General features: G+C 40.8%; 1 protein-coding gene across 3 annotated transcripts in view; it reads right to left on the reverse strand.

The window, feature by feature from the left end:
- The window catches only part of CPEB3 (cytoplasmic polyadenylation element binding protein 3), a 208,777-nt gene that overhangs the window by 17,889 nt on the left and 176,197 nt on the right, over positions 1-14,691 (reverse strand). For all 3 annotated transcript variants that reach the window (XM_017894706.1, XM_017894705.1, XM_017894704.1), the window contains one exon: positions 12,528-12,709. In XM_017894706.1, coding sequence (XP_017750195.1) covers positions 12,528-12,709 — 182 coding nt within the window. The remainder of the gene's footprint in view (positions 1-12,527; positions 12,710-14,691) is intronic.

Below are 14,691 nucleotides of genomic sequence, written 5' to 3' on the forward strand. Positions count from 1 at the left end.
CCCTGAGGGTATAGAGGTGCAGAGCACCCTGGCCATACCACAACCTCATGGGTCTCTGTTTCCCCTAGCCTATGAGGGGTTTGAACCAGCTCTTACAAACAGGAATAAGCATTCACCAAAAGACTGCTGACTTACTTCTGACACCTGACTTCTAGAGTTGAATCTGAATGTTCTACTGAGATAAGTAAGGCAATGGACAGTTTTCCAATTCTTTATCTCATAAACAACCTCTACACTGAACTATAAGCAGGAAAGATGAATATTTAAATCACTGTAAAGAGTTTTCATATTAAAAATGATCACAAGTCCAAAGGAGGAGACATGAAAGAACAGAGAAGGACAGGAGAGTCAGAAGTCAGGACTTGGAAGGGGAGCCTGGACAAAAGGTTCTATTCCATTCAAAGATCTTTATCTTCCTTTAGACAACCCAAACTCCCTTTAAAAAACTATTTCTAGTCAAGGGCTCTGAGACTCCCAGTACTTCAAAATAAGCCCAGGTAGGATTAGTTCAGATGATATTTGAACTCACTTCTGAGTGTTGCTTCCTCTAGGGTCAAGTCAAACATAGCTATAGACACAACTAGGAAGCTTTCAAGCCAGGTCAGGCAGGAACCACTAAGAGCAGCAAAATAAAGGCTGGGTTGTATGAATCCCAACTAAGGATAGGAGTAGAAATAGTCTGAGAACAGGTCATCTCACCCTCACTTCTTTTGCTATTGAGTCATTGTATATATTCCCGCTGTGGTCAGGAACAAAGTACGGTATTAACAACATTTCCGTTAGTATGGTTCCTAACGGAAATATGGGTCATATTAATCTTCATGTAGGCTAAAAATATACAGCCTTTGGTAGTCTACTAAATTTATGCCCAATATGTGTCTACTAAACAGAGAGAGAGAGAAAAAAAAGATTAAATATATTAAGTACTTAAGGTACTTGCAAAGAACGGTATAATGGATAAAAGGCCATTAAATAAAAAATTGACTATTCTAAAGAACATGCTACTCAAAGCAAATATTATGTGCTTAGCTATCACAATGCCCTTTTTGAGACAGGGTCTTACTCTGTTACCCATGCTGGAGTGCAATGGCATGATCTCGGCTCACTGCAACCTCCACCTCCCAGGCTCAAGTGATTCTTCTGCCTCAGCCTCCTGAGTAGCTGAGATTACAGGCAAGTACCACTACCGTCTGGGTAATTTTTGTATTTTTATTAGAGATGGGGTTTCACCGTGTGGGCCAGACTGGTCTCGAACTCCTGACCTCAAATGATCCACCCGCCTCGGCCTCCAAAGTGCTGGAATTACACTTTGTAATGAGCCACATGCCAGCCACAATGTTCTTTAAATAAAAAGTATTAGAAAGTCCAAAATTGGCAAACTGAAAAGCGCCCTGGTTCCCAACATGAAGCTAAAATAGAGTCACGGGAACACTTTGTCAATGGTGTATGGATTTCAACAATGATTTTTTCTTCTTACATGGAGACATTTTAGATGTGACAGATAATCTCAAATAATCAAAAGATAAAGAATTACAAATACTAAAGGGAATATCAACCACAACGTCAATGCCCCACTACTACATGGATATGCAGCTGCTATTTCCTTGCCCTGTCCCAAACCCTCTGTAGACAGAAAGTACATGGTAGATGGGACACACTTGGACAAAAGGGCCTAACAGAAAGAGGGAAAAACAATCAACTGCTTATCAAGCTTCTGAATTTGAGCATGAAAGAAGGAAAGAAGCTGCAAACACAGTGTTTTTCTCAATTGGGTTCTCTAAAACATTATTTCCAACGAATGACACATTTTCCATGATCAAACAAATTTGTGAAAACTGCATATTGCCTCCTTCTTGGGTCTTCCTTCACAATGAAGATTAGTATATGAAAGATTATAATACATCATAGAATGAAACCAAGGCCTTTCTTTAAACGAGTATTTCCAAACTCATTTTGACTCAGCGAAAATTTTTTAAATAAAAAAATTTTTTAAATTTTTAAAATAAAATAAAATAAAAAAAAATTTTTAAAATAAATAAAATCCGCAGGAGACTCATATTTGTATGGAGCACGTGTTAAACATTGAGGAACTAATTCTAGGGACATTTTCCCTAGAATATGGGTAGAGAAGACCTGCCTGCTGAGATATCTCTCCCTTCGCTTAAAAAATTCATATATGGCCGGGCACAGGGGCTCACACCTGTAATCCCAGCACTTTGGGAGGCCGAGGCGGGTGGATTACCTGGGCTCAGGAGTTCGAAGCCAGCCTGGTCAACATGGAGAAACCCTGTCTCCACTAAAAATACAAAACTTGGCTGAGCGTGGTGGTGGGTGTCTGTAATCCCAGCTACTCGGGAGGCTGAGGTGGGAGAATCGCTTGAACCCAGGAGGTGGAGATTGCAATGAGCCAAGATCGTGCCACTGCACTCCAGCCTGGGCAACAAAATGAGATTCCATCTCAAACAGCAACAGCAACAACAAAAATAAAAGTAAGAATAAAAGCCTCATATAGGAGCTTCAAGTCAGTGACAGGTTTAAAAAAAAAAGAACTCAAATAATCAACCAACTTTACCCCGATTTTGCCTGAAATACTTAACTCCTTTTATCACCTGAAATTCCAATTAGATTGTTTTTAATAAGCATGTTCCAGAAGAGTTCAAATATTAGTCATCCATGGTTTGACATAAATTAATGTGTTATCAGTGCTATTGTATATTGACAGAGTGCTTTTCAGTTTTCAAAAACACTTTCATTTACACACACACACACACGCACACACACTTCAAGCTTTATACTAAGTGGTACAGTCAAGACTAAAACCCCAGATTGGCTGATTCTAGTCTAGTATCCTTTCTACTAGTAAAAATATTTCTATGGGATGAATTGGGAAACAATAACCAATGTATACTGCATGATGCATTTAAAGCTGTAAACATCTGATTTACAAATTTCTAGGGGACAACATGACCAAGCTGAGCTAGACAATGGTTGTGATGGGGGGCAGGGGGAATTGCCTCAGATTTTTATAAACAGATTTTCATATCTATCAAGTCATATGTTTTTGCTAGGCTAAGGGAGATTCAACTGATTCTACATTTTAAAAATTTTCTCATGACCACACAGAGTAGACAAGGGTAGAAAACCGGCTACGTAAAAGCATTACCCATTTTCAATGATCTCATTTGCACACTACAAAAATCTTTCATATGTAAATAAACTAGATTTCCATTACATTTAAAAAAAACTGGATTTAGCAAAGCTTTTATATCTTAAGAGTTCATTTGGCATCACTTCTAAAAATACCATTAGAACACAAAGAATGTGTACAGGTGCCATCTTTGGCTCTTATTGTGTTTAAATACTTTAAACTTAGTTTTTTACAGAAACACCATTCAAAGGAATATAAGCAAAATTTAATCCTAACGTGTATTTCATTTCAGGTTCAAAATCTTTTCATTATCAGAGAAATGATATTGGTAAAAATACCACTTTCAAGACTAAAATGAAAAAAGCCTTCAATCCTTTAAATAACATACCCAGTTGTCTACATCTATAAAAGGAACTTAGTCTTTACATGTGTGTCTTGACCGACATCCAACCAGAGTGTTGACAGATTGGCACCTATGTTAACTTTAAGTATCAACTTCAACTATTTCATTTTCCTTATATCAAGGATACTTAGTGGAACTGAATAAATACTTTAAAAGGAAAAAAAAAAGAGCCAACAATTAGCCTTGACATATGATTAGGCCATAGCACAATTTAAATAGGCCAGGCTCAGCAATCATACAAATCAACATCTGTCTGTACAGCCTAGTAACCTCCCAGAGCACCTCTTTAACTGTCATGGTTTCTCTGTGCAATGAAGTGTGAGGTAGTTAGGCTGGTGTTCTTATTACCTCAGGATATTGAAATCAAGCCTCTAAAGGTTAAGTAGCTTGCCCAAGGTCGTACCATGATTGGAAAACAGCTAGGAATAGACCCAGATCTCTCAATTCCTAAGCCAGTACTTTTTTTTTTTTTTTAAACTACAGCAGTGGTTCTCTAGGAGGTGGGGATAGAGTTGAGTATGGAATGTATCCCCCGCTTACATACTAATGGTCATGCCTGTAACTGCCCCACTCTATTAGAGTTCTAGGGAGCCTCTGTCACCCACGAGTGTAACATACACTTCAAGTATGTGGAGGCAGAAGACATGCTGAGAATTATGTGCTGAGTATCATACAACATTGATGTTGTCAACACATGGACAAATTACCAATTAGCCAATAACTAGTGAACATGAGCCATAAGTAAGCCTTAATTGATTTATTTCAAGATGTTAATAACTTTTTTCCTTGGAAGTAAAAACTAAGGCATGAATCTGTGTCTTTTTTTTTTTTTATTTGAGATGGGGTCTCACTGTGTCACCCAGGCTGGTATAATTGTAGCTCATTGCAGCCTCAAACTCCTGGGCTCAAGCAATGCTCCCATCCCAGCCTCCCAGGTAGCTGGGACTAGAGGCATGTGCCACTATTCCCGGCTAATTTGTTTTATTTTTGTAGATACTGGGTCTCACTATATTGTCCAGGTTGGTCTTGAACTCCTGGCCTCAAGTGATCCTTCCACCTTGGCCTCCCAAAGTTCTGGGACTACAGGTGTGAACCAGTGTGCCTGGCCCTATCTGTGTCATTTACAACAAAATGTTTCAGAGGCTAGGCCCATTGGTTCATGCCTGTTATCCCAGCGCTTTGGGAGGCCAAAGCAGGCGGATCACCTAGGGTTAAGAGTTTGAGACCAGCCTGGCCAACATGGTGAAACTCTGTCTCTAGTAAAAAGATACAAAAAATTAGCTGGGCGTAGTGGCAGGCACCTGTAATCCCAGCTATTCGGGGGGCTAAGGCAGGAGAATAGCTTGAACCTGGGAGGCGGAGGTTACTGTGAGCGGAGATCACGCCACTGCACTCAAGCCTGGGTGACACAGCGAGACTCCATCTCAAAAAAACAAAAACAAAAACAAAAAAGTTTCATAACACTAAAACTGCCAACATCTTTACTAAATTTTAAAAAAATTAAAGAGATGGGATCTCGCTTTGTCACCCAGGTTGGAGTTCAGTGGTGCAGTCATATCTCACTGTAGCCTCAAGCTCCTGGGCTTAATAGATCCTCTTGCCTCAGCCTTCCAAGTAGCTAGGACTACTGGCATGTGTCCCCACACCTGGCTAATTTAAAAAAAAAAATTTTTTTTTGGCGAGATGAGGGTCTTGTTATGTTGCCCAGGCTGGTCTTGAACTCCCGGCCTCAAGCTGAACTCCTGGCCTCAAGCTATCCTCCTACCTTAGCCTCCCAAAACATTAGGATTATAGGTGTGAGCCCCTGGATGAGCAGCAAGGCTCAAGAAGGGCATCCAACGAAGAGAGCTCTGCCCTCAATTGTCAAGTATCTTGAGAACGTTTCCAAACCTCTCTTAGATTCTCCTGTGTACAAAACAAAGGGGGTTGGACCAGATCATACCTAAGGTTAAGTCCAACTTAAGTGTATTATAAGTGCCAGAAAACACTTTTGATATTCTAAACAGTGAAATCTAAATTTCTTTATTATTTGAGTGTCTTTAACTAAGTAGAAAAAGAAAGCTGTGCAAAGTGCCCTCTGGTGGACAGTTGGATATGTGAAAGAATGGTATAAAAGGTCTTCCATCTGGGCCACCTCTCTTTTTAACTCTTTTTAATTTTTTTAAATTAAAAAAAAAATGTTTTTTTTAAGAGAATGAGGTTTCGCTACATTGCCCAGGCTGGTCTCAAACTCCTGGCCTCAAGCAGTCCTCCCAGCTCAGCTTTCCAAAGTGCTGGGATTACAGGCATGAGCCACTGTGTCTGGCCTCTTGTGTCACCTCTCAATCATCATTCATTCACTATAATAACTCATTCATGCATTAATTCAAGAATAACTAATGTGTGCCCACTAGATGTCAGGCATTGTGTATACCGTAGTTAAACTGAAAGACACAGTTATTGCCCTCCTGAATTTGTATCATCTAACAGAGTAGATGGACATTAAACAAAGCATTATTTCATGATACTGGCATTTAATGCCACAAATGAATGGCAGACATGTATTACGACAACAATCTATGGGGGAGGTGTAAGCTCCAATGAAGAAAGGATTCTTAAAAATATCACAATTAAGCTGAGACCTGAAGGATAGGTGGGTATTAGCCAGGCACCATATGTATAATGACCCTGAGAAATAGGGGAAAAGGCCAGCTGTGGCTGGCTCAAGGTAAGGAAGGGAGAAGTGAGTGCTAAGGCAGAAGTACATAGTACATGAAGGGTCATTTAGGCAATTTTAAGGACTTTGTTTGACCTTTATCCTAAGGGCTGTGGAACATAATCAACAGGTTTAAAGGAGTGAAAAGACATGAGTAAATTGTGAGTATAAAAAGCTCGCTCTGGTTGCTATGTAAAAAATGACTTGGAGATGGGATAAAATTGAATTGGGAGCCCCAGGGGAAGATATTCTGGATGTCCAGGTGAGAGATGACTCTAGATGTCTAGTATTCAGGCTTCCATGGCTGCTTCCAGTCTTTGCCCTAATATATATCCTCCTGCTTGATTCTGCACATTAGTGAGTGCCTGCTGTGTGCCAAGCACTTCCATTCAGACTCCTGAGCAAAAATGACAGAATTAAGATCATAGCAGCTCTGTGAGGAACTCCCAGCAGAAGAAGCCTCTTCCACTTCTCTTAGTCCTCCCACATTGCTGATGTGTACATTTATCAACCTACTCCAACAAGAGGGACTCTAATCACAGTTATAGCAGGGTTCAGAAGTTTCCCCCAAGAGCCTGGGCTACTTTGTTCCTGTGACTTTGAAGAGTGCAGGTTAAATAAGTAGGATCCTCTCTATACTATGAGCTGAGTAATTATAGAGAATAAATAAAGTGTATTCCCTATAACCATTCCACTATTGTTATTATGCTTATGATCTTCTTATTGCAGACTTAAAGGCTGTACATTAAAACACCTCTACGTTCCTTAAGACATGAAATACGGGATGGTTAAAAAAATACCTCTGTGTTCTAAAACTGATTGTGATGGCTACACAATTATGTAAATATACTAAAAAACATGCGATTGTACACTTTAACTGGGTGAACTGTATGCTATGTGAATAGCATAAAACAACTCAACAAAGCTGTTACAAACAACAAAAACACTTCTTCCTTAAAGATCATGAGATTATGGATGAGTGAGATGACAGCAGAGATGAAAGTACCAAATCTACAGGATAACATAGATAAATTAAATAATATAAATGGTGCATACTGACATATTTTATACTCATAAGCAAGCCAAAAAGTCTCTAAGATGGTGAGAAATCAAATCTACAAAGCTTGTATTTCTCCTATGAAACACTCCATATAAAAGCTTCGCCAAAGATCAATGACAATAATAAACATATAAATTCTCAAAAGAGATATCTTTTTTGGAAAAAGTTGGTTGGATACAAAAGAGGTAAAGGAGATATACCAGTCAATTTCTTCTTCATGTACCTTCCACAGTGTACACAAGAAAGGTGCAACCTGAGGGGACACACCTCATATGGCCCTACTGCGTTCACTGTCCCAACACTTAATGAATTGTCTCACTCAATGGTCAGGCATTGCTGCTCTGCAGGTGGCCCCCTCCCACTCTCCTTGAGAGATAAGGGCTGCAAACAGGAAGTAAGTGACCCTTCAATGCCATCTCTAGTTTTAAAAATTCACTGCATCTATATTTATAATGATGCAGACAGTAAAGGAGGATGCTTTGAGTAAAAAGGTAATAAAGGTTGATGCTACTTAAAATAGTCAAGGTATTGGTTTAAAGCCAACTCTGGGGTCACATCAGAAGGCAGGAGATGAATGCTATGACCAAAGACTGAAGTTCTCTGTAGAGTCCGCAGCACTCAATAGTGCTCTATTTTCCTGAGGAGATATAAGACTTAGCCACTACATAATCATCACATAATAATCCATGATTTATTATTATTATTTTTTTGAGACAAGGTCTTGTTCTGTTGCCCAGGCGGGAGTACAGTGGCATGATCACAGCTCATTGTAGCTTCAACCTCTTGGGCTCAAGCAATCCTCCCTCCTCAGCCTCCCCCCATAGCTGGAATCACACAGGCATATATCACCATACTTGGCTAATCAAAAAAAAAATTTTGTGTGTAGAGATGGGGTCTCCGTATGTTGCCCAGGTTGGTCTCGAATTTCTGAGCTCAAGTGCTCCTGCCACTTTGGCCTACCAAAATGCTGGGATTATAGACATAAGCCACTGTGCCTGGCCTACTCATGTTCGTTGATATGGGAAAGTAAATAAAGGTCTCAAAGTACAGGAAGAAAAAAGAAGGAAGAAGAAGGAGGAAGGAAGAAAAAGAGAAAGAGAAGAAGGGAAAGAAAGAAGAGGAGAGAGAAAGGAGGAGGAAGAGGGGAAGGAAAAAGGAAGGGAAGGGGAAGGAAGGAGGGAAGGGAGGAGGAGGGAGGGAGGGAGGGAGGGGAAGGAAATTTGACTGTGGCACCTTGGTAATCCTGTTAATAAGGGCAAGGAAAAGGGACCCATGTACACAGGTGGACATGTGCTCCTGACTTTTGGTACTGCAAGTTTCAGAACCTTTCCATGAGATATCAGACTACTACTAAAAACCTGGAGGGGTTATTCAGGAAACAAGGTTTGCCTAGTGATAGAAATTATCTGTAGACAATCATGGATGATCATTTTTTCTGAAAAAGAAAAATGGCATTACCTAAGGAAATACAAATGTGCTTATATGAAATGGGAGCTCTCTGGAAAGCTTAAATGTAAGCTTTACGAGAAAGGTGAATAAAAATAAAACCATGAATGAACCTAAAAATGTACCTATGAAAGGTATAGTTAACAGAAGCTCAAAATGCCAGAGGCAATAAAATAATGTACTACTGGCTATATTCTAAGCAAGAAGAAAACGAAGGGGACACTGTAACAGTTTGGGGGAAGGGAGTGTAATGTTCACAGACGAACAGTGAAAAAGGAGCCCAACTCAAGATGGAACTTGGCTTGCGTCTCATAATAAAGAAAGGATGTTGGGCTGGGCGCAGTGGTTCAAGCCTATAATCCCAGCACTTTGGGAGGCTGAGGCAGGTAGATCACCTGAGCCCAGGAATTTGAGCCCAGCCTGGGCAATATGGTAAAACCTTATTTCTACCAAAAATACAAAAAAATCAGCCAGGCATGGTGGTATGCACCTGTGATCCCAGCTACTGGGGAAGCTAAGGTGGGAAAATCACTTGAGCCCAGGAGGTTGAAGCTGCACTCCAGCCTGGGTGACAGGGTGAGACCCTGTCTCAAAATGAAAAGAAAACGGAAGAAAACGGGAGGGGAGGGGAGGAGACAGGGGGGAAGAGATCTCCATATTGGTCAGAGCAAACAAAGAAGATGGAGCTGGTCCCTGACGGGAAAAAGGGAGAGTAGGGACTTTGCCACTTTCAATGACTTCCAATATTCCCCTCAGATGACTCTCATCCCAGGGCACTGAAGAAACTGTTGGGTCCTTTCCCAGTGTCACATGGAAGCAGCATTCTTGTGCCCACTGCAACAGTCCCACCATACACATACACAGTGTACATACTGCTTTCTTGAACAATATCTCGTCTGGGCTTCTCACTAATCTCATGGGCTATTACTATTACCTTCACTGTACACTGAAGCTCAGAATTTAAGTGACCAGCCCAAGGTCCATGTAACCCCAGGGAGAGAACAAGACCAGGTCTAGACCCAGGCCATCTGACTCAGGGCCCGTGCTTTTTTCACTAACCACTGAACTTTTTTGCTACTTCTTCAACGGAGCAACTTGTAAAACTCAAGCTATAAAATATTAACAAAAATCAATATTAAGTACATTTGTAGCAAGATGAATACTTGCTGGTTAAATACTTGTCAACCTGCTATAAGGATCTGGCTTTTCAGAAAAAATTTCATTTAATCTTCAGACCATCCCCAGGAAGGAGTTACAGATGAGGACCTGAGGCTTCTGGCCTTAAGTAACTTGCTTGGGCTTGACAGTGACTGACTGAAGCAGCAAAGGTTTAAATGTATTGGAATCTGTTCTTGCTCCAAATTCCCTACTCTTTCCACTACAACTGGCTGCTACCTTAAAGTGTTCACCAAAGGCTACTCTGAGATATAGACAGTATATGGTTAACCCAATTATAGCGAGCAGAAAAGTCAATGGTTTTCCTGAGCCCTGAGAAGTTTGATGTTCCAAACACATTTTCATAGTATGTTCAACAGTCATGCTAACAAAAGCAAAGCCATTTCTCTCCTTTTTAGCCTAGTTCTAATCTTGTGGGAAGAAATACTGAGGGCCTGAGCCTCGCAGTACTTGTGAGAATAGCGGTAGGCAACCAAACAAATAAATACCTGAATTTATTCTGATTCTTACAGGGGCTCAATGCCTACTATAAATCCTTGGGGCAAGCATATCTCCCTCTACTAAGGAATAGGACAGGAGGTCGGTAGGATGGAGGCAAAGGGAAGGCAGAGACATGGGGAAATGGAGACCTCCTCTAGATTTTATTATTTCCAGGATCTACTTCCTGTACAGTCACTAGTTCTGGCTTTAGAGGAGAACAAAGAAAGCTACTTCCATATAAATAAGAAGCCAAGGCTCTTCAGATTAAGTTCATTGCCTAGGTTCACCTGTGATAGTCGCGATAGAGGTCTCGATGTAATGGAATCTGGTACACGACTCCCAAATGTACAGACACAAGCACATCTACCAGCAACAGCAGCAGAAGTTAAAAGAACCCTCAAGTAGCACCACGTGTTAATTCAACAAAGGTTTATCAAGCATCAATGACTAAATCGAGCAACGGGTAAATACTGGGGATCAGACAGAGAATGAGACAGCACCACGCCCATCTTTGTGGAGCTTACAGTCATGTGGGGGATTACAGTTACAAAAGGGCATGCTCAGATTGCTACGGATACTTAAAAACCAGGAATGGAGTTGAATCTTTATTATGCCTTTGTATCTCCATGAATTTAAAGAGTGTTTCAAAATTCTAAATTATTTTATTCATTTTAATTAAATTAAAAACCAAACCACTACCACTTACTCTCAGGAAGCTCAGTGAAGTAGCAAATAGAGTATTTATTCTAAGTCCTGGCTCTTGTACTTTTTGATCAGACATATGTCTTAACAAAACTATAATCCTGAATATGAAAAACCCATCACCAGTTAAAATTTTTACCTAAGAAACTTGCCTGCTACACAAAATGAGTCAAAGTTGACTGTAGAGGATATCATGTGAAACTTCATATGGAACAGATTTACTACTTTATTAATTCTAATCCAGTGTGTGCCCCAAGAACATTCTTTACTAGAAGAATTAATAGTCACTGCACCGTTGCACAGGCAGGTGTTCAAGACTTGGTGCTATTCTCCTACATGCTCTTTTCATTTATTAATACAGGGTCCAGATTGGCTCTTACTGCCTTCCGTACCCCTAAGCTTCCCAACAGTGGCAAAGCTGGGATTCAAGGAATTTAAACTCATGCCAATCTGCAAAACCAATTAAGTACACCAACTGCCTAAAACTCAACTTCATGCCCCCTCTTTACATCAGAAGTAGCACTCTTAATGTCTCTAGAGGGCAGGCAGGTAACACTGATGAACAACATGGCCGGTAATGCATACGCATCTATTGTGTAAGCAGAAGAAACAGTGAATTGAAGAGGAGACTGAAGGGAAAAGCAGCTATTTGATTCCAATGATTGCCACAATGTATGATCTTACAGTTTTCTTTTCTTTTCTTTTTTTTAGACGGAGACTAGCTCTGTCGCCCAGGCTGGAGTGCAGTGGCGCGATCTCGGCTCACTGCAAGCTCTGCCTTCTGGGTTCATGCCATTCTCCTGCCTCAGCCTCCTGAGTAGCTGAGACTACAGGCGCCCACCACCACGCCCAGGTAATTTTTTTTGTATTTTTAGTAGAAACAGGGTTTCACCCTGTTAGCCAGGATGATCTCAATCTCCTGACTTCGTGATCCACCCGCCTCAGCCTCCCAAAGTGCTGGGCTTACAGGTGTGAGCCACCGGGCCCGGCCACCTGACAATTTTCAAACCAGAAGTTCAACATCTCATATGTACTCCTGAATGTTTAAATGTTAATCTAAGTTTCTTTGTTGTTTGTTTTAAGAGCACTATGTAGGTCAAGCAGGTCACCAGGTCTCCACCTCTGCTAACACACTGTCAGTGTCATCTTCTGAACAGCACTAGTTTGGTATGCTAAATTATGCAAGATTATTTTCATAAGTGTAACATCACTCTGGGAATGGGTGAGGCAGAAGATTCCTTAATGCCTTAAACATCAGTGGTGCTCTCTTCTTCAGGCAGCCTAGATGGACTCATGGACTAATGCCATGCAAGGTAGAGCTGCTCACTTATGATCATAAGATGCCTTTCTTCCCGGGAAACCACAGAACAAACTTCTTTTCTCTCCCATAGCAGTTCCACCCTAAGTAGGTGCTTACCCGTTTGTCAATGTCATTGTGCTGAAGCTGCACAAAACGAGCACTGATGGCTGCAATGTAACTCTGCTGATTGGAGAATGCCACGCGGCCAGCACCTTTGGGGTACTTCAGCTCTGGGTCCGTATCAATGCCAGCATAGCAGACACCACCGTACAAACGGTCCATGATCATTGCCAGTTCAACTGCAAAAAACAAAACAAAACATGGATGTGTATAAATATTTGGGAGGTACTCTTGCCCAGGAGAAGGAAGAATTATTTAGAGATCATGCAATGTAATTAAGAAAAGGAAAACGCATGTTAAGTATCAAGAAGACTGTCCACACCAGTCTTACAACTCAAGTAGGGAAGGTCCTAATAGGGTGTTTTGCAATAAAATGGAAAAAAAAATTAGGAATTTGCACACATACACACAAGAATTTATATAATCAGAACTTTAGCAGTAGTATTGAAGAAATGAACTACCAGTAATCCTTCTGTTCTAATTTCTAACTGGTTAGTCCAGTGGAATGTGCCTTGAGTAGGCAAGGCATTTCATGCTGCCCTAACAAGTTAATAAGAAACAGTCCTACTTACTAACCTCTAAGACTAAAAGAAATTACTAGTGTTACACTACTATATTAGGACTAAGCTATAGAAAGGATTAACTGCTTGTTTTAACTAGAGACAATTCATTTACAGCCTTAAAGTAAATCTCCACAATTTTAAAAAGTAAAGATTTTAGAGTATATTCTAATCCAACTGTGAACTCTTCATACTAACCTCTCCCATTGAATTCTAAATAATAATACTAGTAATGATAATAGCCACAATAAACATTTACTGAGCACTTACAACCTACCAGAGCACTAAGGTGCTACACGAATAGTAAAAACATACCCATGCTGTACCTTGCTATAGATTCAGAGGTGTGGCCTGTACTCCTTGTCACATTTCTTCTAAATACGCCTTTGTTTGTTTGTTTACTGAGACAGAGTCTCGCTCTGTCACCCAGGCTGGGGTGCAGTGGTGTGATCTTGGCTCACTACAACCTCCCCAGTTCAAGTGATTCTCCTGCCTCAGCCTCCCGAGTAGCTGGGATTACAGGCATGAGCCACCACACTTGGCTAATTTTTTGTATTTTTAGTAGAGATGGGGTTTCACCATGTTGGCCAGGCTGGTCTTGAACTCCTGACCTCAAGTGATCCACCAGTCTTGGCCTCCCAAAGTGGTGGGATTACAGGCGTGAGTCACCATGCCTGGCCTAAATATGCCTTTATATTGGTATAGTTACAAAACAATAAAGGTACCATTAGAAAAACATGTAGCACTTACCTGCATACCAGATTGTCTGAAGGCAATTGTTTACTTGATAGTGGACAGCACCTTCTCCAGGTATGACCATTCCTTTTAGGCTACTCACATAGCATAAGTCCAAAAGACTCAGCACTACCCCTGGGAAGTGACCCAAGAACCTGTTTCAACACCTATATATGGTATTTGGAAAGGAGAAGACAGGGAAGACAGACAATGACCTGGGCCACAGCCAATGTGCAAAGATCATCACATAGTAGAGCTCCACAGCAATCAGTATCTGGGGAGATGGAGAGCAGCACAACTCTTCTCTTCTAGGAGAAGAGTTCTACAGAATGTACAAAGGGTGAAGGGCTGAACAGTATAAGAACTCCACTAGATGTCTATGAACAAAAGGAAAGCCAAGCATTACTGGTTTCTGTACTATGAAACTGCTGAGGCAAGAAGTAAAACTGTGTTGCTACGTCAGAGAGGCTATCTTTACACTTCTTCAAAAGTTCTTTACATACCAGATTGCCTATTGGTGACTATCTTCTAACTGCCTGTTTTTAATAGGAAGGACAACCTATAACCAACAAGTAATTTTCAGAAGGTGAGAAAATAGTAAGAACTAAGCCTAAGAGTAAGCGCCATTAAAGACAGAGCAGCAGAAAGTTATCTCAATTATACCACTATGGTCAGAATTACTAAGCCACATCAGCCAAGGGAGCATTGTCTGTTAAAGCCAAGTAGATGCTTACTGCAGTCTTGGGGCAGGATCCAGGAATCACATTCATTCAAACAATGTAATAGGAACTGTACGCATACCCTGAATATCAGAGGTCCTTATACTTCATCCCAACAACCTCTGATGGTTTGAGGATCTCCTCATA

The sequence above is a fragment of the Rhinopithecus bieti genome, unplaced genomic scaffold (genome assembly GCF_001698545.2).
Source record: "Rhinopithecus bieti isolate Rb0 unplaced genomic scaffold, ASM169854v2 scaffold_25740, whole genome shotgun sequence".
Classification (NCBI taxonomy): Eukaryota; Metazoa; Chordata; class Mammalia; order Primates; family Cercopithecidae; genus Rhinopithecus; species Rhinopithecus bieti.